The 24,530-nt window shown below is 37.4% G+C and overlaps 2 protein-coding genes across 5 annotated transcripts in view; one reads left to right on the plus strand and one right to left on the minus strand.

Annotated features, from left to right (window-relative positions):
• The first annotated feature begins 699 nt into the window (after positions 1 to 699).
• Positions 700 to 15,729, plus strand: GNPNAT1 (glucosamine-phosphate N-acetyltransferase 1). Of its 4 annotated transcripts, none has more exons than XM_081083969.1 (6): positions 700 to 816; positions 6,099 to 6,266; positions 7,534 to 7,596; positions 12,231 to 12,358; positions 13,268 to 13,329; positions 14,308 to 15,729. In XM_081083969.1, exons 1-6 carry the CDS (start codon positions 813 to 815, stop codon positions 14,453 to 14,455), a joined length of 573 nt encoding a protein of 190 aa, XP_080940095.1. In that variant the 5' UTR covers positions 700 to 812; the 3' UTR covers positions 14,456 to 15,729. The 4 variants fall into 4 exon arrangements, with proteins under 4 accessions (XP_080940095.1, XP_080940096.1, XP_080940094.1 ...); XM_081083968.1 differs by having other exon boundaries at positions 802 to 867; XM_081083970.1 differs by lacking the exon at positions 7,534 to 7,596 and having other exon boundaries at positions 728 to 816; positions 14,308 to 15,723.
• A 4,103-nt stretch (positions 15,730 to 19,832) lies between these two features.
• The window catches only part of STYX (serine/threonine/tyrosine interacting protein), a 40,651-nt gene continuing 35,953 nt past the window's right edge, over positions 19,833 to 24,530 (minus strand). Inside the window, exons 10-11 of the mRNA XM_081083987.1 lie at positions 23,510 to 23,603; positions 19,833 to 20,851 (exon numbers count right to left, since the gene is read on the minus strand). Coding sequence (XP_080940113.1) covers positions 20,778 to 20,851; positions 23,510 to 23,603 — 168 coding nt within the window. The 3' untranslated portion in view covers positions 19,833 to 20,777. The remainder of the gene's footprint in view (positions 20,852 to 23,509; positions 23,604 to 24,530) is intronic.

Raw genomic sequence — 24,530 nt, forward strand, 5'->3', positions numbered from 1 at the left:
TGCTAGTTAGGTAAAAACGCTTTGGAAATGGGATTTCACAGAAAGGCCTTCTCTTCTCCTAAGCCAGGGTTTCTCGATCTCAGCAGTACTGACCTTTCAGGCCAGGCAATCACTCGTCGTGGGGCGCTGTCCTGTACATCCTAGAAAGCTCAGCAGCATGCCTGGCCTCTACCGCTATACCCTCCGTCATCTGGAGAGATGCCAGCACCAGCTCTCCCCCAGACATGAGGTTGACATTACCTCCCCAAATTGCCAACTGTCTTCTGGGCGGCAAAATCGCTGCAGTTGGGAACTAGTGTCCTAACCCCATGTTCATACAAAAAGAATTTGAGGGAGAAATAAAACAGCAGCCTCGTGGAGGCTGGATGTGTGACTCAGAAAATGGGGTGAGGCGCTCCGGGGGCCAGTGTGCCGCCAAGTCCCGATTAGTGAACTGACTATCAAGGGAAGGGGCAGCAGGGCGGAGGGAGCGGACGGAACCCGAGGCCCACACCGACTGAGCCACGTACCGCGGTGGGAAAGGCCTCGGGGAGCGGGGTCAGAACCCGGCCTCCAGGCGCTGCGGGGCGGAGTCCCGGGGTGTGCCCGCCCCCGCCGCGCGCGCGGACTTATAGCCGCAGGCCCCGCCCCGCCCCCGGGTGCGCCCCGCCCCCAGGTGCCCGCGCCTCCGGCCCCTGCGCCAGGCCCTGCGTCAGCGGCGGGCGGGGGAGGAGGCGTTGGCGCTGCCACGTCTTGGTGGGGGCGGCGGCGGCGACGGGCCACTGTGGCGCGGGAGGTGCCGGAGGTGGGGCTGACGCTGGAGCAGGATCCGGATGGGTAAGAGCCCGTCGGTACCGGAGGGGAGCGCGGAGTACGGGGCCTCCAGGGGTGAGGAGGGTTGGGGGCCCGGGAGCGAGAGCGGGGCGCGCCGGGGGTCCCGGGGGCCGTGGTGGGCCGGGCTGTGGCTTCATCAGACAGGTGCGCCTGCCGCCGGGGGAGGCGAGGTAGGCCCTGGGGGTGGGGGACGGAGCGGGCGGTTCCGTGCGGGGAGCCGGGCGTTTACCCTGGCAGCTGGGTGCGTGCACACGAGGTTGCGGAGCGCGGTTCGGGGCAAGCTGAGCAGACGCGCCTGGAGCAGAGGTGAGGGGTAGATGGCCAGTGGTCCTGCCTTGCAAGGGTGTCGCCGACAGGGCCCGAGCTGGGGCCGGGGTCGAAACTAACTCTGCGCTCACCAGGCGTCGGCATGGGAATGGAGGCAGCTGCTCAGTCTGTCGCCATCGGCTTTGAATGGGCACGAAACCCGCAGCCCCTTCCTCACCACCCCGCCCCGTTCCTTTCCGGGGTGCACCCCGCGGCGGTTGTGAGCCCTTGAGGACGTGCTCCTGCTTCTAAGATCACCTGCTGCGCTGACTAATCGGGCTTTCACGCGGGAACGAGGGACATCCTTTGTCTTTTTTTCCACGGGGCCTTCTACCCCTAGAAACACGGAGTATTGTGATTTTTCTTGTGGGAGCTTATGTTTATGTATGTAAACCGAACTCCTTTTCACACTAAATTAAACAGGCGATTATGGGGGTAGTGTTGTGGAGCTATCCACTTACGGACGAATCAAGGAATGGAGCTGAAGAATCCTTTAGATTAGCTCTTTTTAGGCAGGGTTCGCAGACATGTTTTAGCACAGGGGAGACAGAGCTACCTGTCAGCTGCGATGATATTAAAGACGGGTGTTAATTTAATGTGGTAATTAGAGCTCAGATGGGAAAACAAGATAGGATTCTGGTCCAGTTCACCCATTTGTGTGCTATGGTGCGGTCCATTCCTTGAAGCTCCACGTGGTTCCATTTCCTGGTCCATAGACTGGGAATGATGCCTAGATTACAAGGATATAATAAGCTACCAAGAAATACTTTTAAAAATGCCCAGGTGAAGTGTAATTGCACAGTTTAGTAATGTGGCCAGGCTTATTGAAGTCATCAGCAAATGGAATGTTCTTTAGATTAAAAATTCAAATTGTTATTGAAATTGTTATAAAGTGTATGTAGGTTAACCCTACTCCCAAATGGCACATGTCCCCCTTCTCCCATTAACAATGTAATGCAGTAGTATAGTGGTGCCCTAGGAGCTCTTGAAATGCGTAAGACAGTTTTAAAATCAACTTTAAAATCTTCCCTCCCAGTGCCTGTTACTTGTTCCTTTCAATTGCTTGCTTCCAGCAGCAGCTCCTCCCTACCCCCCATTTGTATCCCAGTCTGCTGTAGAGGCTGGCGAACCCAACTGTTGGAATTGTGTCCAAAGAATAGTCAACAGAATGAAAACCTGAAGTGATCCTAGTAAAATTGAATTTGGTGTATGGTTTTTGTTATATCACTGTGGCAATCTGAAAAACTTTTTCCTTCTGGATTTTCTGAAATGTAACCTCCAGGTAAGTCTTAACACCATCTGTTACTCATTCTCTAGGCATTTACTGGGCTAAGGTTAGGCATATGTGGGCCTTGTAAAGGCAAGAAATTGGCAGCAGACAATCCAAGTGTGGAACCCTGTGCAACCATGATGCCGGCCCTGTTGCCTGTTTTTGAATCCTAAGTCTCTTCCTTATTGATTCTGTTATCTGGAGCAAGTTGCTATGCCTGCTTCCTGGTCTGCAAAACAAGAATAATGATACATATGCATTGTATTTTTGAGTTAACAAATAGAAAGCACTCAATAAATGTTAGCCAGTATCATTGATTTTTATTTTATTTTATTTTTAGTTTTATTTTTTAAAAATATATTTTATTGTTTTTCACAGAGAGGAAGTGAAGGGGATAGAGAGTTAGAAACATCGATGAGAGAGAAACATCGATCAGCTGCCTCTTGCATACCCTCCATTGGGGATGTGCCCACAACCAAGGTACATGCCCTTGGCCGGAATCGAATCTGGGACCGTTCAGCCTGCAGGGCGATGCTCTATCCACTGAGCCAAACCGGTCAGGGCTTCATTGATTTTTAAATATTGATTTTGGAGAGGAAGGGAGAGAGAAAAAAACATCTATGATGAGAGAGAATCCTTGATATGCTGCCTCCTGCATGGCCCACACTGCGGAGGGAGCCTGCAACCCAGGCATGTGCCCTCCCTGGGAATGGAACAGTGGCCTCCTGGTTCATAGGTTGAAGTTCAACCACTGAGCCATGCTGGCCAGGCTGAAATTGTCTTTATGTTCATCTGAATTCCCCTCTGAACTTTCTTTAAACTTCATGGTTACAACTTTGTTAAATAACATGAACATCAAAATGTTTAATGTGTTGCCTTGAGGAAGTTAAATTCTTAATACTTTCTGGCATCTGAATTTAATGTACTCATTTTACTTAATTGATATTATACTTAAAATACAATATTGTTACCCATCATTCAGATAAAAATAGACATGTAAGCCTCAGGGGCCCATTTATCAGGGACAAACACTAACATGCCTGCACTAAAATTAACCTATAAAAAAGTTCCATAGGTTTGCCAGATTAAATATGTCCCCAGCCCCACCTGAGATGTATATATATATATACTAAAAAAAATTACTGTTGTTTATCTGAAAAAAAAAAAAAGTTTTAAACGGACTGTAGGCTTAAATTGATAGGAATGATTGTTTTAATCATCAAAAGTTATTTCCTTCCCTTACTATTCTTAGAGCCAGGTATAGTGTTGTTTAGAATATAATATGATCTGAGTTTGTTTATTTTCTGGGTCCACTTACCTTTATATATATTTTTAATTTTTTATGTATTTATTTCTTAATCTTATTGTTGAAAGTATTACATATGTCTCCCTTCTCCCCACCATTAACTCCCTCAAGCCCTCCCCTGCCACCCACCTCCCCCAGGCTTTCACCTTCTACTTGTCCGTTAGAAGGTGAAAGCCTGGGTTATGCATAAATATATATACAAGGTCTTTGGTTGATTATTTCCTACCCACCCACCCTCCCCTGCCTTCCCTCTGAGATTCCACATTCTGTTCCATGCTTCCAGGTCTCTGGATCCTCTCTGTTCATCAGTTTATTTTGTTAATTAGCTTCCACAAATGAGTGAGATCATGTAATATTTGTCTTTCTCTGAGTTATTCCACTTAGCATGATACTCTCCAGGTTGCTCCATGCTGTCTCAAAGGGTAAGAGAGTCTTCTTTTTTACTGCTGCATAGTATTTCATGGTATAAATGTACCACAACTTTTTTACCCACTCATCTACTGCTGGGCACTTGGGCTGTTTCCAGATCTTAGCTAGTGTAAATTGTGCTGCTACAAACATAAGGGTGCATACATACTTGTTGGTCGGTGTTTCGGGTTTCTTAGGCTCTATCCCTAGAAGTGGGAACACTGGGTCAACTGGTAGTTCCATCTTTAATTTTTTGAGGGAACTCCATACTGTTTTCTATAATGGCTGTCCCAATCTGCATTCCCACAGCAATGTGCTAGGGTTTCCTTTTCTCCACATCCTTGCCAGTACTTGTCATTGTTAATTTGTTGATGGTAGCCATTCTGACAGGTATGAGGTGATAACCTCATTGTTGTTTTAATTTGCATCTCTCTGGTTATCAGTGACTTTGAGCATTTTTTCATATGCCTGTTGGCCGTAATCTGCATCATTTTTGAGGGGGGAAATGAAAGAAAAAACTGATTTAAAAAAAAAGTTGTTCTTTCCTATCCAAGAATGCTAATTATTAGTTTAACATAAATATAATAGACGATCTGTCATTCTTTTTGTAGCACCTGTACCCAGCACACTGCTCACCTCATTCATTTAAATGTGAAAAAAAATTAAGAATTTATAAACATGAATTTCAAATTATTTGCTAACTAAAGGATATTTTATTGAACACTTGAAGTGTGGCAGGCACTGTTGGGTGCTTATATACAGTAATTCATTTCATCCTGCCAGTAATTTCCTCCCATTTTGTAAGTGAGAAAACAGATTCTCAGAGTTTACCTACCGTAGCCATGGTCAGTGACATTAGAACCCCAGGTCTGATTCCAGAGCTCACGCTCTTTCCATACCTAGGTTTAAATCCTGGCGCCACTAATGTTGTGACCTTGGGTAAATTAGTGCACATGTCTGCCTGCATTTCCTCCTCTGTTAAAGTGGTGATAATAATTGTCCCTTCCCTGTAGGACTATCAAAATAATTGAATTAGTAGTGTATCAAGTGCTTTGAACAATGCCTGGCACATAAGTGCTGAACAATGTTAGTTTCTATTATTACAGTGTCCCACCTTCCCAAAGCCTCTATTACTCTACAGCATTACCTTTATAGTCACATCAGGTTATACAGGCAGAAATTTAATCAACCTTTAAGGAAAAGTTAAGAGTTGCCCTTAAGCATATTGTGATTTATGAAATAGGGAACAGCTGGGAGCTGGGTTGTTGGGAAAATTGTTCTGTCATTAAATGGACTTTAATTTTACCTGCATTGTTTTTTTTATGGCATTATCTATGTATGTATCTATCTATCTATCTATCTATCTATCTATCTATCTATCTATCTATCTAAAAAGCCCAGCGACCGAATGGCAGAACGACCAGAACAACTGGTCAACCACTCAGTAGGACATGCACTGACCACCAGGGGACAGACAATCAGTGCAGGAGCTGCCCACTGGTGGTCAGTGCGCTCCTACAGTGGGGTTACCGCTTGGCTGTCCTGGATGAGCGGCGCTCCCACAGCAGGCGGATTCCCACAGGCCATGCCCCGCACCAGTGCACGAATCCGTGCACCGGTTCTCTAGTATTATTGATATACATCTTTAAAATCTATGTTTCAAAGAGCTAGAGGCAGATGTCAAATAGAATATTTTCTCTAACTGGGTATAGCAATCATAGTAACTTTCCTTCTATTAAATAAAATGCTTTGCCCTAGTGGTTTTGCTCAGTGGATAGAGCGTTGGCCTACAGAATGAAGGATCCTGGGTCGATTCCAGTCAAGGGCATATGCCACAGTTGCAGGCTCAATCTCCAGTGGGGGGCATGCAGGAGGCAGCCGATCCATGATTCTTTGTCATCATCGATGTTTCCATCTCTCTCCCCCTCTCTCTTCTCTGAAATCAACAAAAGTGTATTTTTAAAAATTGCCTTAAAATTTAAAATTTTATTTTAGATCTTACTGCAAAGATGATACCTGATGAAACACCTATGTTTGACCCAAGTCTACTCCAAGAAGTGGACTGGAGCCTGAATACAGCTACATTTTCTCCAGCCATTTCCCCAACAAATCCTGGAGAAGGTTTGGTTTTGAGGCCTCTTTGTACTGCTGATTTAAATAGAGGTATGGACTCAGTTAACAAACCCTGGTTAGAATTGTAGTTAGCATTCTGTTTTCTCCACAAACATTCTGATGATGGTGATAATTTTTTAAAATGATACTTGACTTTAGATTATGTTTTGTATTTCATTTTTAAAGTGACTGAGAACCATAATTCTAATGTGTATGTGTCATGGCTAAGACCATATATTACTATGAAATACTTCAAATGATTTAAGTACAACACTGCTCCTTCCTATAAGAGGCCAAAAGACTTCTTATAAAGGAAGAAGTTATCATGTGTAATGGCACATAAGGAAGAATCTTTAAGAAGCTAGATGGGGAATAAGGATAGAGATAATTTGCCTTGGATAAAATGCAAAAGATTTTGTCTACATGTTATTTCATTTTTTAGCATCTGTATTTTCCAAAATGATTTCCTTAAATTTTCATAATCAAAAGTCAATTTAGTCCATTTTCCCTGTGGTAGGAAATATGAAGAAACTAATTTTGGTCAAATTGTCATTGACTGTATAGACATTAAAATTCTCAAAGTTTGCCCTAGCCAGTTTGGCTCAGTGGATAGAGCATAGGCCTGAGGACTGAAGGGTCCTGGGTTTGATTTTGGTCAAGGGCACATGTCCGGGTTGTAGACTCAATCCCCAGTTGGGGGTGTGCAAGAGGTAGCCAATCAATGATTCTCTCTCATCATTGATATTTCTACCGCTTTCTCCCTCTTCCTTCCTCTCTGAAATCAATAAAAAATATCTTACAAAAAAAAAAAAAGATTCTCAAAGTTCTAAAATGTGCTGTGCCACATTAACATGAATGAAATTAATCAGGAATATTTAAAAATTGTAGTCTCAACAATTATTTACATCTCATATAGTATCATATTTGGTCATTGAGAATCTTGCACTTTTAAGTAAAACCAAAGCACATATTTGGAATATGAAGCATCCTTTGCATTGTATTTAATGCAAATTACATTGAGAAATGTACACGCTGGTTCTATAAATATTAAACATATTGAATATTATTAAGGTTAATACTCCAAAAAAATCTTAGGCAGGGAAAAACTTTGGTTAAACCTATTTTTCTTTGTTTTATGTAGTGATTGCAGAAAGAATAAAGGGTTTTAATTTAATCTTTTGAAATAATTTTAAAAGGATTCATTAAACTTAAAAAAATAATTGCTCATGATCTCACCTGCTTATTTAATACATTGCCTCATTTGATATCTCTTTCATTTGCTCTTCTCATGACTGGAAATCTGTTTTTGCAAAACTAGGTTTTATTAAGGTACTAGGTCAGCTGACAGAGACTGGAGTTGTCAATCCTGAACAATTTATGAGTAAGTACTACCACTTCTTTTTTTCTGAATGAAAAAAAAAAATAAAAAACAAGATTTTATTTTATTTTTTAGAGATCTCTTCTGTTTATACTATATGTATTTTTGTTCAAATAGAAATTATTCAGATAGCTAATTAGCTATTTTTGGTCTCTTTAAAAAAATTTTTTTTCCAATTACAGTTGACATTCAGTACTATTTTGTATTAGGTTTAAGTGCATAGTGGTTAGATAGTCTTATGCTTTAGAAAGTGTTCCCCCAATATTTCAAGTACCCACCTGGCACCATACAGTTATCACAGTATTATTGACTATATTCCCTATGCTATTCTTTACATCTCTGTGACCATTTTGTAACTGCATTTGTACTTCTCAATCCCTTCACTGTTTTTACCCAGCCCCCACCCCCCTCCCATCTGGCAACCATCAATTTGTTCTCTGTATGTATGAGTTTGTCTCTGTTTTGTAGATTCCACATACTTTGGGGCAAAAGTAAGTTTACAGTTTTGAGTACACAAAAGTTTATTCTTGTATTATTTGTGTATTTTTCCATACGAACAACTACAAAAGTACTTTTGCTTCACCCTGTATATGTGAAATCATATGGTATTTGTCTTTCTCTGTCTAACCTATTTCACTTAGCACAGTAATGTCTAGGTCCATCCATGTTGTCACAAATGATAAGATTGCATTCTTTTTTACGGCTGAGTAATAGTCCATTGTATACATGTACCACTTCTTCCTTATCCATTCAACTTTAAATTTTTTAAAAAAATGTTTTTATTGAATTTAGAGAGAGAGGAAGGGAGAGGGAGAGGAAAAAGAGAAGTCAATATAAGAGAGAAATCATCAGTTGCCTCCTGCACACATCCTGACCAGGTATTGATTCTGAAACCTGGGTATGTGCCCTGACCAGGAATTGAACTGGGCGACCTTTATGTGCACAGGACAGTGTTAAACTGAGCCATACCAGCCAGGGCCAATCAACTTTTGATGGAGCATTTAATTCATTTACATTTAAAGTTTTGTTTTTTTATCTTTATTGTTGAGAGTATTACAGATGTCTCTCCCTTTTCCCATTAACCCCCTCCACCCACTTTCCACCCTGCCCCAGCCTTCACCACCCTATTGTCTGTCCATTGGTAATGCATATATATATATATTTTATTTGGTTAATCTCTCCCCACCCCCAACCACCTTCCCTCTTAAATTTGTCAGTTTGTCCCATGTTTCTAAGCTTTCTGGTTCTATTTTATTCATCAGTTTATTTTGTTCATTAGATTCCTTGTTCATTTTCATTTTTATATTCAATTGTTGATATGCATTTACCACCATGTTATTGTTCATATTTTTGACCTTTTATTTCTTTTTCTTAAAGAAGATGCTTTAACATTTCATGTAATACTGGTTTGGTGGTGATGAACTCCTTTAGTTTTTTCTTGTCTGGGAAGCTCTTTATCTGACCTTTAATTCTAAATGATAGCTTTGCTGGGTAGGGTAATCTTGGTTGTAGGTCCTTGCTTTTCATCACTTTGAATATTTCTTGCCACTTCCTTCTGACCTTCAAGTTTCCTGTTGGAAAAACAGCTGACAGTTGTCTGGATGCTCCCTTGAGGTAACTAACTGCTTTTCTCTTGCTGCTTTTAAGATTCTCTCTTTGTCTTTAACCTTTGTCACTTTAATTATGGTGTCTTTGAGTTCATCTTGTTTGGGACTCTCTGTGCTTTCTGGACTTGTATGTCTATTTCTTTCACCAGGTTAGGGAAGTTTCCTGTCATTATTTTTTCAAATAGGTTTTTGATTTCTTGTTCCTTCTCTTTCTTTCCAGCATCCCCATGATGTGAATGTATGTGTGCTTGAAATTGTCCCTGAGGTTCCTTACACTATCTTCATATTTTTTATTCTTTTTGCTGTTCTGGTGGGTGGTTTTTGCTTCCTTATATTCTAAATTCTTGATTTGATTCTCGGCATCTCTACTCTGCTGTTGATCTCCTGTAAATTATTCATTTCAGTTAGTGTATGCTTCACTTATGTCCTCTTTTTATGTTGCTGATGTTCACACTAATTTCCTTGAAATTCCAAGTTCCTGGAGGCTCTCATTAAGTTCCTTGAGCATCCTTATAACCATTACTTGTTGAGAGTATTACAGATGTCTCTACCTTTTTCCCCCATTAACTCTCTCCACCCACTTCCCACCCTGCCCAGCCTTCACCACACTATTGTCTGTCCATTGGTAATGAATATATACATATAAGATCTTTGATTAATCTCTCCCAGATCAGAACTCTATATCTGATAGTTTTCTTGCTTACATTCATTGAGGTTTTCTTCTGGAGATTTCTCCTGTTCTTTCATTCGTAACATTTGTCTCGGCATTTTGGCTACTTCCCTATGTTTGTTTCTATGTATTAGGTAGAGCTGCTATGTCTCCTGGACTTCAGAGAGTGGCCTTGTATAGTAGGTGTTCTGTAGGGCCCAGTAGGTCAGCTTCCCCAGTCACCAGAGCTGGGCATTCCAGGTGTGCCCTGTGTGAGCTGTGTACACTGTCCCATTCTAGTTGAGCCTTAATTACTGTTGGCATCACTGGGAAGGATTGACCCCCTGGCTGACTGGCTGTGAGAACCAGTTTCAACTACAGCAGAGGAGCTGCTATGCAGGAGCCAATCCTATGGAGTAGGACTTGCTTCAGTGGGGCTTTGGTGTTCACTGAGTCCACCCTTGAGTCATTTGTGGAGGTGGAAGTGTTGTAGTCTGGTGTGGTCGAAGTTGAACACCAGGTGCACTGGCTCTGGGGCTCCCTGGGAGGTGCAGTCAGCCTCTGCCTATGTCCTGGCTGGAGCTACCCAGCATGAGCTACAAGCAATCTGCATATGGCTGCTACTTGTGTTCAGTCTGGAGGTGCCCAGAAGAGGCCAACCTGTGGACTAGGGTAGGCTGTCACTAGTGCCAGGCCTGGGGCCACTGATGAGAGGTTTGGGGTATGCTGATGCCAGCTGCTGCATATTTGGAAGATTTCAGGAAAGTCCAAAGCATGAGGTGAGAGGGGCCAGTTGTATGGAAAAGCCACTGGAAATGACTTGGATGAGCCTGCAAGTAGGGAGAGGTAGGGTCTTGGAATCACCAGGCAGAGTGAAAAGTGAGCCAGGATGATGGAGATTCAGATATGGTGCAGCCTGTCCATTCTGTGGCAGGTAGTTCTCAGTAAAGAAACACTGGACTCTAAAGCTGCCCCTCCAGCTCTTGCCCTGATTCCAGACAAGTTAATTCCTCCCTGAATGTCCCAATTTCCTTTCAAGCTGCTTCCCGGTGCTGGAGCTCAGGGGGAGTCCAAGTCCGCAAGGACCCTTTAAGAGGAACTGTCTGGGGCTCCTACAGCCTCCATGTCACTCAGCCACAATCCCCGCTGGTTTTTACAGTCAGAAGTTGTGGGGACTTCTCTTCCCAACACTGGAACCCTGGGCTAGGGGCCTAGTGTGGGGCAGGGACCTTTAGCTCTTCAGGGAAACTGCCATACGTGGGTTCCACTATTCTACCCCTCATCTCCACCTCTCCTATCAGTCTGGATGTGCTGCTGCTTTAATTCCCTAGTTGTAGAACTACAGTTCAGCCAGATTTCAGGTGGTTCTGAATAATGGTTCCGTATTTTAGTCAAAAATTTTGATGTGATTGTGGGAGGATGTGAGTACCATGTTTACCTATGCCACCATCTTGACCAGACCTTCAAAAGTATTTATTGATGGGTATGTTATTGCCTTTTTTCCCCTGATTGTTTTTATAGGTCTTTTCCTTTCTTATTCTATCTTATTCAATTACTTAGAAATGGAGACATATTTTTCACCTACTTTATGAGGTGCCTTCAAAGGGAATAAAGCAAAATGATTACTGTAATTTCTAAAAAGTCATGTAATCAAGAAACACTTGAGATCACAAGGAGAAAACAGAACTACTTTCACCAAAATATTTGGAAACCAGACTAAAAATTACAGAATGGAGCCATGTAAAAACATTCTTTTGTTAAAAATTTGCAGTTTTGTTCTATTCAAATATCTGCCAAATGTAAAAGTTCAAGAAAGCGATTTAAAGTGAGTAATGATTTATTAGTCACAGAAGTGGCACATATACAATTTATTTGTATAAGTGCTATTCACCTAAAAAGGCTGGATTAGTCTTTTACCTTGCTAGCATATTCTTTAAATGTATGGACTATATTCCAACTTACTAATCACTGATATTTCAACTACCTGGTCATTTAAAATATTTTCTTAAAAACAAAATACAGCCAAAACCGGTTTGGCTCAGTGGATAGAGCGTCGGCCTGCGGACTGAAGGGTCCCGGGTTCGATTCCGGTCAAGGGCATGTACCTTGGTTGCAGGCACATCCCCAGTGGGGAGTGTGCAGGTGGCAGCTGATCGATGTTTCTCTCTCATCGATGTTTCTGACTCTCTGTCCCTCTCCCTTCCTCTCTGTAAAAAATCAATAAAATATAAAAAAAAGTTAAAAAAAAAACAAAACCAAAATACAAATTATTATGGTAAAATAGCTTTAAATGTCCAGTAATGAAGTCAGCTAGTCCTCATTTTTTGCCACCTAATACAGTGTAATGTCTGCTACATAACACTGTCTTCTAATTTCCACAGAATCTTTTGAGCACATGAAGAAATCTGGGGATTATTATGTTACAGTGGTGGAAGATGTGACTTTAGGACAGATTGTTGCTACAGCAACTCTGATAATAGAACATAAATTCACCCATTCCTGTGCTAAGGTATGTGTTCACATTAATGCTAATGAGCTAAAATGGGCAGATGTGACCTTTGAACCAGGATGTCATGGTTCGATTCCCGGTCAGGGCACATGCCCAGGTTGTGGGCTCGATCCCCATTGTGGGGCATGCAGGAGGCAGCTAATCAATGATTCTCTCTCATCATTGATGTGGTATTTTTTTTTCTCTCTCCCTATCCCTTCTTCGAAGTCAATAAAAATATATTTAAAAAGTTAAAAAACACACAATATGAATTGTTCACTAGAAATTGTTCTGTAAGGTATTCAATTTGATATGGTCATAGAGAAAACAAGAAAGCTTTGTGAAACTTGGCAGTAATCTTTAGACTCCCCAGTGTTGTTTTTTTTTAAAAACAGTATTTTGAATATACTACACTAAGACCAATTCCCATCAGTTTCCAAATGGTAAAAGGTTCAGAATACCACATTCTTTTCTAATTGTGACATTTCTAATGCCTATAGAGCCCCTTTATTCCTCATGACTCAACATGAAATAGTAAAGGTAGGAACATTTGGTATGTTTTCTGTCAGTTAGGAATTTTGGGGCTTTTGTATTAGAAATTAATAAATTGTATTTGGATGTCTGAAATAAATTGCTGTTAAGCAAGAAGTAGGATGATGGATTAACAAAATTACCCTTTGGTGCTTCAGATTTTGAGAGTTGCTTTAAAACATTGGGGTGTAGAGGTTCAGGAGATAGACAAAACAAGATTAGACCACAAGTTGATTCATTATATTATTTCTTCTATAAAATAATTTTCATTTTAGTTTATGTAAAGTTCAAGTTCACAAAACACTTATTTTTGTCTGAATTTTTACCATCCATCACTTGTTGATTTATCTAAAAACAAAACTACATGCTTAGTCCTTTAAACACTGTAAATATTTTCAGAGAGGAAGAGTAGAAGATGTTGTCGTTAGTGATGAATGCAGAGGAAAGCAGCTTGGCAAATTGTAAGTAAGCAGAAACAAGGTAATCCTGGATAAATTACAATGTTTTTTGTGTTTCACTTTACAGTTCTTTGCCAAGATACTTGTTAAACATATTTTGCTGTTTGAAGTTCTTTCTGGTGTCATGAATTATGAATCCATTTTTACTCTATGACTGAATTTAATGAAAACAAAGTATTTTTACATTAGTTTTACCATAAACTTTGGAAATTGGAAGTGTACCATTTTGCAGACAGTAACATCTATAAATTAATTTTTAATAGTCAAATTCTCATACGAGTAGGAAACAAACTTTTGGCTGAGTCAGGTGATTTCCCCATTTCTCTGTCATATTTTAAAGCAAAATGTTCTCAGTCTCCTAAGTTGTAGAAACATTGAAACAGCCTTTACTGTATAATCCTTTATACATTTACTTAAAACTTTAAAAAACAGACCAAATTCTAATATTCTAATCTTCACTTTGTGATATCCTTTATAATTTTATAACTTCAATCAAGATGTTCTGTATGCAAACATGAGAAAACACTTCAGGTACATTTTTATAGATTTTTTTAAAGTTTTTTAAAAACTCCTAAGGCAGTTAGAATCCCATTCATATACTGGAAAGAAGTATACTTTTTGCTTTCTTTCTACTTCATATTAGTTAAACCAAAAAAGAGTTAATCTCATAGCTACTTTCACAAACATTAGAGTCACTTTAAAAATGATAAAGAACAAAGCTATTACTTACCCATTTTGTGTAGGAATGTTGACTGTTCCTAAGTAATTTGAATAGATTTAAAAAAACACTTAAATGCTTTCAGTGATTTAAATGCTTATCCATTTACAATATTTAAATAAATACATAGTGGGAATGGCCATGATCTAAACCTATTTCTAATATAAATTTGAAATTTAATGAAATATTCATATTGTTACTAAAATCTATTTCTATTAACAAATGCTCTATACCTTCTCCCTCCCTTTTTTTTTAAATTTCAGGTTATTATCAACCCTTACTTTGCTAAGCAAGAAACTGAACTGTTATAAGATTACCCTTGAATGTCTACCACAAAATTCTGGTTTCTATAAAAAGTTTGGATATACAGTATCTGAAGAAAACTACATGTGTCAAAGATTTCTAAAGTAAAAATCTTTTAAGAAAGACATTTGTCAAGGGAGCTAATGCCACAAGGTTGTATATCCTTCCTCAAGTTAAAATAGTTTGCTACAACCCAGTGACCTCCACAAATAGTAGGTTGAAAAACATTGTAGTACCACAAATATGACATTTAGAAGATTACTTTGGGCTGGTGGGACATGCTGTGAGTTTAGATTACAAATGAATATTATAGAGGATGATTTTTATTCAGAGGAATATATTTTTAACTTGAATCTTTTCTTGCATTGTATTTTTCTAAAATTTGGCTTTATTTCTTGGTAGACTATAGGAGTTATGTATTTGCTATCTGTGTACTGCTCATTTTAAGAAATACATACAATGAATAAGGCTGTTTATCACATTCTTAAAATTAATATTTTTGGTTCAAAGAAACATTTAAATATGAATTAATGTATGCCATTTCCCATGTTATTACTTGAATGGGATACATTAGACATAACTAAATGTAATACTGTACAACATGTGTTGATCCTAATGCTGTATTGACAAATAACCTGGCCAGTCTTTTAAAATAGAAATGAAAATTAACTTATGTGATAAGATTCAAAATAAAACAATGTAAATGTACATCTAAATGTTTATATAATTCAAATGTAGGTAAAGTGCCACCTGTGTTATGTGTAAAATATGATTTTTATTTAAAGTACCTAAAAGCAAATATAAGGTACTTTAAAACAATGAATTAGCAAATTCTGGCATATAATAGAACTATTATTCTGGTCACTATCCTGTTTTGATTTTTTTTTAAAGTTGAAGTAGACATATTAGATATGTCATTAATAGTTCTAATCTTTTGCATTCCATGTTATATAAACCTGTTCATATGATTAATAGTCTTTTGTTAGAATCCTAATGTCTGTGCTTTTCTTGAGTCTTCTTTTGAACTATTATGTCAAGTCATGGTTCATAACATTAGTTTTGTGTACTCTTTATAAAATGAACTTGGAAAGCAAAGATCACCTGTTTCTCATCCCTTTGACTCAAGACCTACCTCAACTGGATTTTGGCTTTCTCTCCAGGCAGTAAGTTAAAGTTGGTTTCTAAAAAACCATAGAAACCCAGCCCTAGCTGGAGTGGCTCAATTGGTTGAGTGTCATCCTATGCACTGAAAGATCACTGGTTCCTCTCCCAATCAGGGCACATACCCAGATTTCGGGTTTGATCCCTGGTTGGGATGTGTATGGGAGGCAACCAATTGATGTTTCTCTGTAACATTGATCTTTCTCTTTCTCACCCTCTCGAAAATCAATAAAAACATATTGAATAAATAAATGAATAAATAAATGGAACCATAGAAGCCCTTCACCAATAGAGGGTGCACTACTACCTACTGATGACCTGAATGGATGAACTGAACTCTCTCTCATGAAAGCAACAAAGCTAGTTTTGCCTTTACTGGAGTTCCCACAACCTTGCCATGACAGTAGCTTTACCAAGTACACCCATGTTAGAAAATAAGCCTAATAAAAGGCAAAATTAAATTCTTTATTACATTTTTGAGCACTGAACAATTTGATGTCAAACTATCTACAAAGTTGGCATTTCAACAAATTCCCTTCGGTGGTTCTCAACCTTCCTAATGCCGCGACCCTTTAATACAGTTCCTCATGTTGTGGTGACCCCAACCATAAAATTATTTTCGTTGCTACTTCATAACTGTAATTTTGCTACTGTTATGAACCGTAATGTAAATATCTGATATGCAGGATGTATTTTCATTGTTCACGACCCACAGGTTGAGAACTGCTGCTTAAAATGGCGTTCTTAAGGTCTTACTTTATATCCCCCCTAAAGGAAATAGTTACAAGCAAGGTATAGAATATAAACATTGTGTCATGAGGCTAGAGAGCAGGCAGACAGCTCGGGGTGTGGGCGATTGGAGAGGTGGAGGGAGTGAGCAAAAAAGAAAGAACTCATGGACAACAGGGTGGTGATTACAAGGGTAGCGGGGGATGGAAGGAGGTGGAAGAGGGCATAGGATAATGGTGACAGGAAAAAAAAAATTTTTTTAAATTATGTCATGAGGAAAATGATGTTCTATATTAGTTAACCAGAGAATGTTTATGATTTTCTAAGCCACATTTTAAGTAAATTTGAGTAAAAAAAAGGTATTTAACTATATTTACAAATTTGAGCATTGTTTGCTTTTGAAAAAGTATAATGAAGTGGAAGGTGCGATTTTTATTGTGCCCCACATATGTGTCTATTTGTATATCATTGATTCTACTGGTAAAATGCATTTTTTCGACATGGTAACATTTTGGAAATCTGGGTATATTTTATGATCAAGGGCTTGTCATAGTTTATTCAGTAATATTTTGCCTTTTAGTGGTATCTAAAATATTGGTGTAGTAATGGCATATTTGATGAAGAATAGTATGTAGGTGGACTAATGAGGGGAAGAGGTACAAAAGCAAGAAGTATTTTTTTAATGGGCTGGAAATTGCATAGATCACCTACCATTTCTTTTAGAGATGAATTTCCTCACTCCCAACTTTAAACTTGATCAATTAAAAATATACTTGAGCTGAAATTTGCACCTTACATTGATTACTGACCATAGTTTGTGTGTGTGTGTGTGTCCACAATGTATTGGAAGATACTCTTAAGTGCTTATCAATTTCCAGTGTTCATTTATCCTCCTTAATCTGTGGGAATAAAACTACGTTACTTCTCCCTAGAAGCCAACAATCTAAATAAAGAAGTTCTGAGGCATAAGCAGTATAAATGAGCTTTTCAATCGTTTTGAGGTATAACGGCACAATAGTTTTAATACAACCACCAATCTTCACAAAATAATTTTAATACTTTGTGTCTGGGCTAGCAGCATTTCGCACTGTGACATTCCTATACATACATAAGCATTTTGTCTAAGTACAAATGTTAAAAGCAGAGTAACTTAAGCAATTGCCTATACAAAGGTAAGTAGACACTAGGTTATTCTTCTTGAATTTTTGCTGCATAGTAAATTGCAATTACATGTCAGTATAATGTACTGATCTATAGAATACACTTTGAATTGTGAGGTATGGCAACTCCCTATAAAGAGAGCTAACATGTAAACCTGAATATTTTGAGTGATTTTTTTTTTTTTTTTTTAGCTGCCATGGATGGGTAAGACAAAGAAATCCAGCATTCAAAGACCTTAGAAACATTTTTCTGACCAAAACATAAAATAAAATCTTTTAATAATTCTCAGCTATTTCCTAATGATTCCTTTTTGGAGCACTGTTCAATGAACAACAATAAAGTAAATACTGAAGTGAAGTGAAGCTAAGTTTGTTGTGGAAGTGTGGGTTAAGCCAGTTATTGGGGAAAAAAAAAAAAGAATTCACCAGGTAACTGCTCATTTACTTTACATCAGTTGAGACTCTGATATATATGCATATATATGCATCCCAACTTTATAATTCAAGATTGCAGTTGAATACTTCTAATTCACTTGAATTACCAGGGTAATAAGACAATTAGAAACAGTATATTTTCTTAAAAAGGACATGCTTAACATTTTGACATTACTTCTAAATTCAGCTGAAATAAAATCCCCCTGAAATACATATTCTACTCCAAAAATTAAGTGGTTGAGAGTTTGTAGCAAAAGCTATCACGATTTAACATTTCCAACATAGAGTAGATACAAATAAAAGTAACTGCTGTTTAAAATATCTAATAGATAAAATAATATAAACCAATTAACTGATATTAGGTTAGAATACTGCCTTCCAGTTTGAATATTTTCAATATTTAAGTTTCTCACTTTCAAAATGGACAATAAAACAGTTGTCCTATGTTTTGAGGCAAATTCACTTTAAATTCTATGCCCAGATGACATATTTAATGTTTAAAATTGGGAACTATGCCACTTATACATTATTCAAATATTCTAGAAAATAAGTCATGATTGGTTAAATGTATCAGAGTTAACTATCACAAAACATCAGTAGAAATAAAGCATAGAAATGGAACTAAATAGAAGAAAGACTGGAAGAGCTACCAGAACTAGTTAAACATTAGGTGGAAGAACGGATCCCAGATAAAATGAACTTGCAATGTTCTTACATGAAGGAAAGAATAACATCATTTTGTCCACATTAATATTGTACTCATGACAGTCCCTTTTCCTAGTGTTGTGATAGAGAGTCTTTAATGTACAGTGCTGGGCAGGCACTTTAGTGAGAACATAAAAATTATAGTGGTTAGAAAAAAATGGAAAATTATCAGCAAAAATAACTAAATCTGTATTTTTTTGGCCCAACTTACTAGAGAGGATATGTATACCTAAGAAACTAATTTTAAAAATCTTTACCTCATTTTTAAAGCCTAAATGTACTACTATGAAGATCCTTTTGAGCAGACTTTCTGCTGAATGAAGCATCATATATTAGATTACAAGAGAGATCTTTGCTGACTTATCCAATAGTGATCTATTTACAGGGAAGCTGTGTTATCTGGCACTTTACCAACTGGAATTTCTGAACACTCAGTGCAAATTCTGACTCAACTAGCCAACCACACCAAATGACATAATCACACAACAAAATACAGACCACAATGGAATTAACATGTTGTTTTCAGGGTCATAAAATAGAGAAAGGGAAGGGAAATCAGAAGAGGAATACCACCTGGGTCAACAGGAATTGACTCTTATTAACAAAGCAATTTTAATTAATTTACTCTTGCTATGCTTGATAAAACACACTTTTACTGTATTATTACATTTTAGGGAAGAAAGCCTAGCAAGTAACTTGGTGTAATGTCACTTTGCATAGTACCTCTTGGTACCAAGGGAATGTATGGAAATCATTCCCATCAGTAAAGCACCTCAAGAGGGGACTGAGAAAAGTGAGAAAGGAGTTTTGCTTGTGCTAACCTAAATCAACTATAAAAAGTTAAAACACTCCTCCCTCACATTGTACTTAAAATATCAAAAGTGTTTTTGTTAAAACGATTTATATATACATATATATATATATATATATATATATATATATATATATAAATAAAACTGGAGAAATTGGATCCATAAAGTGACTTTGCTAATGCAAATTATAGGGCAAATTTGGATTAACTCAATGTAAAGAACTGATTCATACATGAATTTAAAATACACTAAAGTCTCCCACAAATCATTTTCCTCAATAAATGCAACTTCAAAAGAAAAGCTTCTGTCTGAGCCAGAACAACCTCAAAGAATTATTAGGATAATATAAAATAAAGGAGTAAATATTTCCAAATTATTTACTGAAGTTTCTTCAAGCCTCAGACTTTCAGTTTAAACTAATTTATGGGTTTAAAAAGTTAAAGAAAAATGTTAAAAAATTTTCAATGTTATACATACTCATTTAGAGGTCATGAGGATTTATTTATTTTTTAATGATGCAAGGCACTTTTCTTTTTTGGGATTCATTTAGGAAAAAAAATGGTGCTACATTGGTTTATTATAGTCTATTTAGAACCATTTTGGACAAAGAAAATTGGGCTAAGCAACTCTAAAAAGAACAAACACAACATTTGGCTTCTAAGAAATGTGAAAAGAAAGTCACTTGACAATCTAAAACTCTCCTTGTTTTTGAGCATCTGGTATAAAGCAATGCATCTTTTGTTCATTAAATATTTTTCTTCTATAGACTAAATAAATTAGAAAGGTAATAGGAAAGGAAGCAATACTTGGATCATCTTAAAGTAAGAATAGTTGGCTTATTGTCATGATTTCAAGATTAGTGATAAGGGATCAAGATGTTTTAAAAAATAAAAAGGTAATTAAGCTATTTAATTATAATAAAAAAGAAAGGTGACAGGTTCCTGCATTTGTTAATGTTTCTGTAAGAGACTCCATCATAAAATTGAACTGTAAAATTATTTTTTAAATGTAATATATAGAACACAAAATGAATTTTTAGCAAACTTTAGGAAATTCTTTTGTTATAAATTACCCAAATCTTATAAACAAATTCCCCTAACTTTGCATTATGTTTAAAGTAGTAACTTTATATCATACAAATAAATTTCAAGTATGAAAAGTGCATTATTGCAATAATACCTCTTTGCAAGTCCAAAATTTTAGTTTATAATAAAACTGTAAAGTGTTAAAAAGAAAAGGAGTAAAACCATCAGTGCCATCTATTGCAGAAATCTTACAATGTTGCTTAATAAGTTGTAGAGAAACACATCTGGAAGCAACATATAATTGAAAAGAAACTACTTGTGTTTTTACCACTTTACATTAGTATTGTCTCTAGTGTTTCCTCCTTCCCAAATAGAAATTCACATCCTCTATGGTGCTCTTGAGTCAGCCATTCTGTGCAGTAGCCACTTGCATGCTTCCAAAATCATCATCTTCTTCATGTGTTCTCTTCAAACTGCCTAAATGTATTGCATGAACATAACATATAATGGGAACTTAAATTTATTAGAAATGTTATACCTAGTAAGTTTCATTTTTACTGAAGTGTTGCCATGTATATATGCACTAAGACAATTCCATGACTGAACTTTCAGCAAACTAGTAAATTCTCTTGTTATGAATTACACAAATAACTTTGTATCTTCATAACAGAATACATTTTCCCTCTTGAGAATTAAGTATGTCTTAGGTGTTGTAAAAGATAAACATTAATTTTTAAAGTAGTTTGGAAATAGAAATTTTAGAGATAATGGTACAGAACAATTGATTATCAAGTTTATTTTTTTTTTAGGCATCATAATCGTGACTTAGGACATAAAATTTAAGAAATTAATTTTAAATTTGTACAATTTTATTTTGCAGTAATAATTATCTTTGCTTTCATAGACGCTGCTGAAAATATTTTTCCACTGAAGCTGTGTTTTTTATTATCAACAAGTCTAGAACTGGGAGAAAGGACAGCATGCAGCATATAAAGCAGAGATTTTCTTTTAACCACTCTTCACATCAGAGTCCACTAGTACAGAAATTTTCCACATGGAATCAAAGCTGTCACTATAAGGCCAATAGGTATAATAAAAAAATCTGAATCTCAATGGAGGAAAACTTTAGGGAACAATGACTAGTAAAGTGGTGCTATGCCTAACAATGGGATGGCCTTAAATTTATGCTCTAACAGTTGTGCTTAATCACAGTAATAATGTTAATTCAGAGGGCAGATTCCAACATGAAATTAATCTGTCACTATAAGATTAGTCAAATAAGGACAGAAATATAAACCAAGACAGTGGGATAAAGAAGAAAAACATGCTAGACAAGGCTAAGTACCGCTGCTGCAACTCAGTGTCAGAGAAGGTGCTGCACCTTCTACTTTTGTACCTTCTACTAAGGGAGGTAAGGTACAAATAACCTTAATGCAAGGCAGAAAGTGAGCAGTATAGATAGAGCAGTTTCATTGATGGGATTAGAGGAAGAGTAAGTTAATCATCATGTTTTCTTGAGATGATGCATGAACTAAGTTTTTAGGAACAGAGAGACTAAATGTGATTCTAGGTGGAAAAAAAGAGATGAAGAAAACCATCATGGAGTGCATAATAACAAGAAACAGGCCTTGGCGGGGTAGCTCAGTTGGTTAGAGCATGTCCACATATACCAAGGTGAGGTTCGATCTCTGGTCAGGGCACATACAAGAAACTACTAATGAATGCATAAATAGGTGGAACAACAAAGCAATGTCAGTCTGTCTCTCTCTTCTTCCCTCTCAAAAAATCAATAAAATCATCCTCGGGTGAGGATTAAAGAAAAAAGAGCAACAGTGAGGGGTGCAAAAAAAGATCAGAAGAGACTTTAATTACTACCTATGACACTACCTATTGTGTTTTCTGTAGGACTTAATCCAATGAAGGCTTCTGTACAGGAAAAATATCACAATTTGAACTATCTTTAGTGAAAATGAGTCTGGCCACAATGTCCAAACAGACCAAACGAAAAGACTTTGGATAGGAGGCCAACATGGGCCTGAACTAGATGGAGACTAGGAATACTAACTATAAAATAGGGAAGTAACGTTAAAGGTACTGAGGAAACAGACCCTAGCAGATTTCATAACAACTAGATGGTGGTAGCAAAAAAAACAAACAAAACAGTTAATGGCTCTGGCCGGGTGGCTCAGTGGGTTAGAGGGTTGTCCTGTTATGCCAAGGTTGCAGGTTCAATCCCTGGTTAAGGCACATATAAGAATCAACCAATAAATGCATAAACAATTGGAACAACAAACTGATGTCTCCCTCTCTTTCTAAAAATCATAAATTTTTTTAAAAAGGGTTAATGACAACTAGGAAGCTGAGCCTGAAGGATGAATATATAAAACTGTCACAACAGGCTGCGCAATACAGTGAAGAAAGTGCTGGACTGACTGGTGGTTCAGATCACAAGTGCTTAGTTTCCAGCCAAAAACACAATAGGAATGTAACCTGTTCTTCCTATCATATAAGGCTGTTGATTCAAATTAAAATGAAATGAACTTTGGGAGAGAAACACCATAAATGAGCAAATTCTATGAGTGCTCCAGTAAAGTAAAAAGAACAGCAAACAAGTGTAACAAGATCTTGGGAAGGAAGGTGAAAGTTAAAAGATTGTGAGAGTGTGCTTGAGTCATTACCTTTGAAAATGGGCAAGGACTCTGAAATAGGGAAGGGAGAAGGGCTTGAACATCCATAGCAAAAGAAAAACTTGAGGTAGTTGACATTAATCACTCTAGCTTGAAACATACTTTCATTTATTAACTATCATTTATTCTTAATAAGATCACCCCTTCACCAGACTTCTCTTATTATTTTAATCTAAGTGGCAACACAGTTATACTACTTAGAGATTTAAAATGAAAACAAGTAGAAATTTGATCTTCTAATCAGCTTACACTGATTAACCAGTTAGTGGTGTGCACACAGCAGATAAGACATATTTATTCATGTAAAATTAAAATTTGAAATTCTTTTTTTTATAAACAATTTAAATTGTTAGTGTAACTTGTAACGAGCAAAATATGATTCTTTTCTACCTTTCTTGTACTATCATCTTTCTCCCCACAACTTTCTCAAAAATGAAAAAACTCTTACCTGCGGTACCAGAATGAACAGATAATGACCTTTCTATCTGGAGTGGTGACATCATCTGTATTGTTAATTTTGCTAGGTAGATGGCTTCATATTCCTAAAATATAATTTTAATTAACTTCAATATACATTTAAGTTCTTGGATACCCAAAACAGTGGTTGATGTGTACATTATTAGTATTCTTAAGTTTATATCAAAAAATCTGGTACCATATTATTGTAAGAGAAATGCAGGCTTAAAATTCTTACCTCATAATGTCACATCTACTGATGAGACTATAAATCAAGGCAGGCCAATAGCTTGCACTAGGGCAGTGATGGCGAAACTATGACACGCGTGTCAGAGGTGACACGCAAACTCATTTTTTTGGTTGATTTTTGTTAAATGGCATTTAAATATATAAAATAAATATCAAAAATATAAGTCTTTGTTTTACTATGGTTGCAAATATCAAAAAATTTCTATATGTGACACGGCACCAGAGTTAAGTTGGGTTTTTCAAAATGCTGACATGCCGAGCTCAAAAGGTTCGCCATCACTGCACTAGGGCAGGGGTCCTCAAACTTTTAAACAGGGGGCCAGTTCACTGTCCCTCAGACCGCTGGAGGGCCGGACTATAGTTTAAAAAAAAACTATGAACAAATTCTTATGCACACTACACATATCTTATTTTGAAGTAAAAAAACAAAACGGGAACAAATACAGTATTTGTATTTGCATGTGGCCCGTGGGCCGTAGTTTGAGGACCCCTGCACTAGGGTATCACACACTGAACTACCAATTAATATGTATCGGGGCATTAGGATAACAAGTACAATACTTTCACCACTATTACTTATTGTTCTGATAGAATGAAAATTCAATGAGAAAGCAATATAAAGTTAGCAAAGTGGCAAATTATAAATTGAAGATGAGATTAAAAGCTAAGTTAATCAACTAGAAAATTTCTTAGAGTTTAATAAGGTTGCCAACTGAAAATGTAATAAAAACTAGTAGCTGTCCTATATACAAATAACCAAATAG

The sequence above is a fragment of the Myotis nattereri genome, assembly GCF_964212035.1.
Source record: "Myotis nattereri genome assembly, chromosome: 1".
In the NCBI taxonomy this organism is placed as follows: Eukaryota; Metazoa; Chordata; class Mammalia; order Chiroptera; family Vespertilionidae; genus Myotis; species Myotis nattereri.

What these genes read in the sequence shown, in the direction of transcription:
- GNPNAT1 (XM_081083967.1), top strand. Translation starts at nt 813, where the DNA reads ATGGGTAAGAGCCCGTCGGTACCGGAGGGGAGCGCGGAGTACGGGGCC. An exon ending in TACTGCTGATTTAAATAGAG is followed by an intron (nt 6,267 to 7,533) that starts GTATGGACTCAG and finishes TTGCAAAACTAG; the next exon opens with GTTTTATTAAGGTACTAGGT. An exon ending in CAATCCTGAACAATTTATGA is followed by an intron (nt 7,597 to 12,230) that starts GTAAGTACTACC and finishes TAATTTCCACAG; the next exon opens with AATCTTTTGAGCACATGAAG.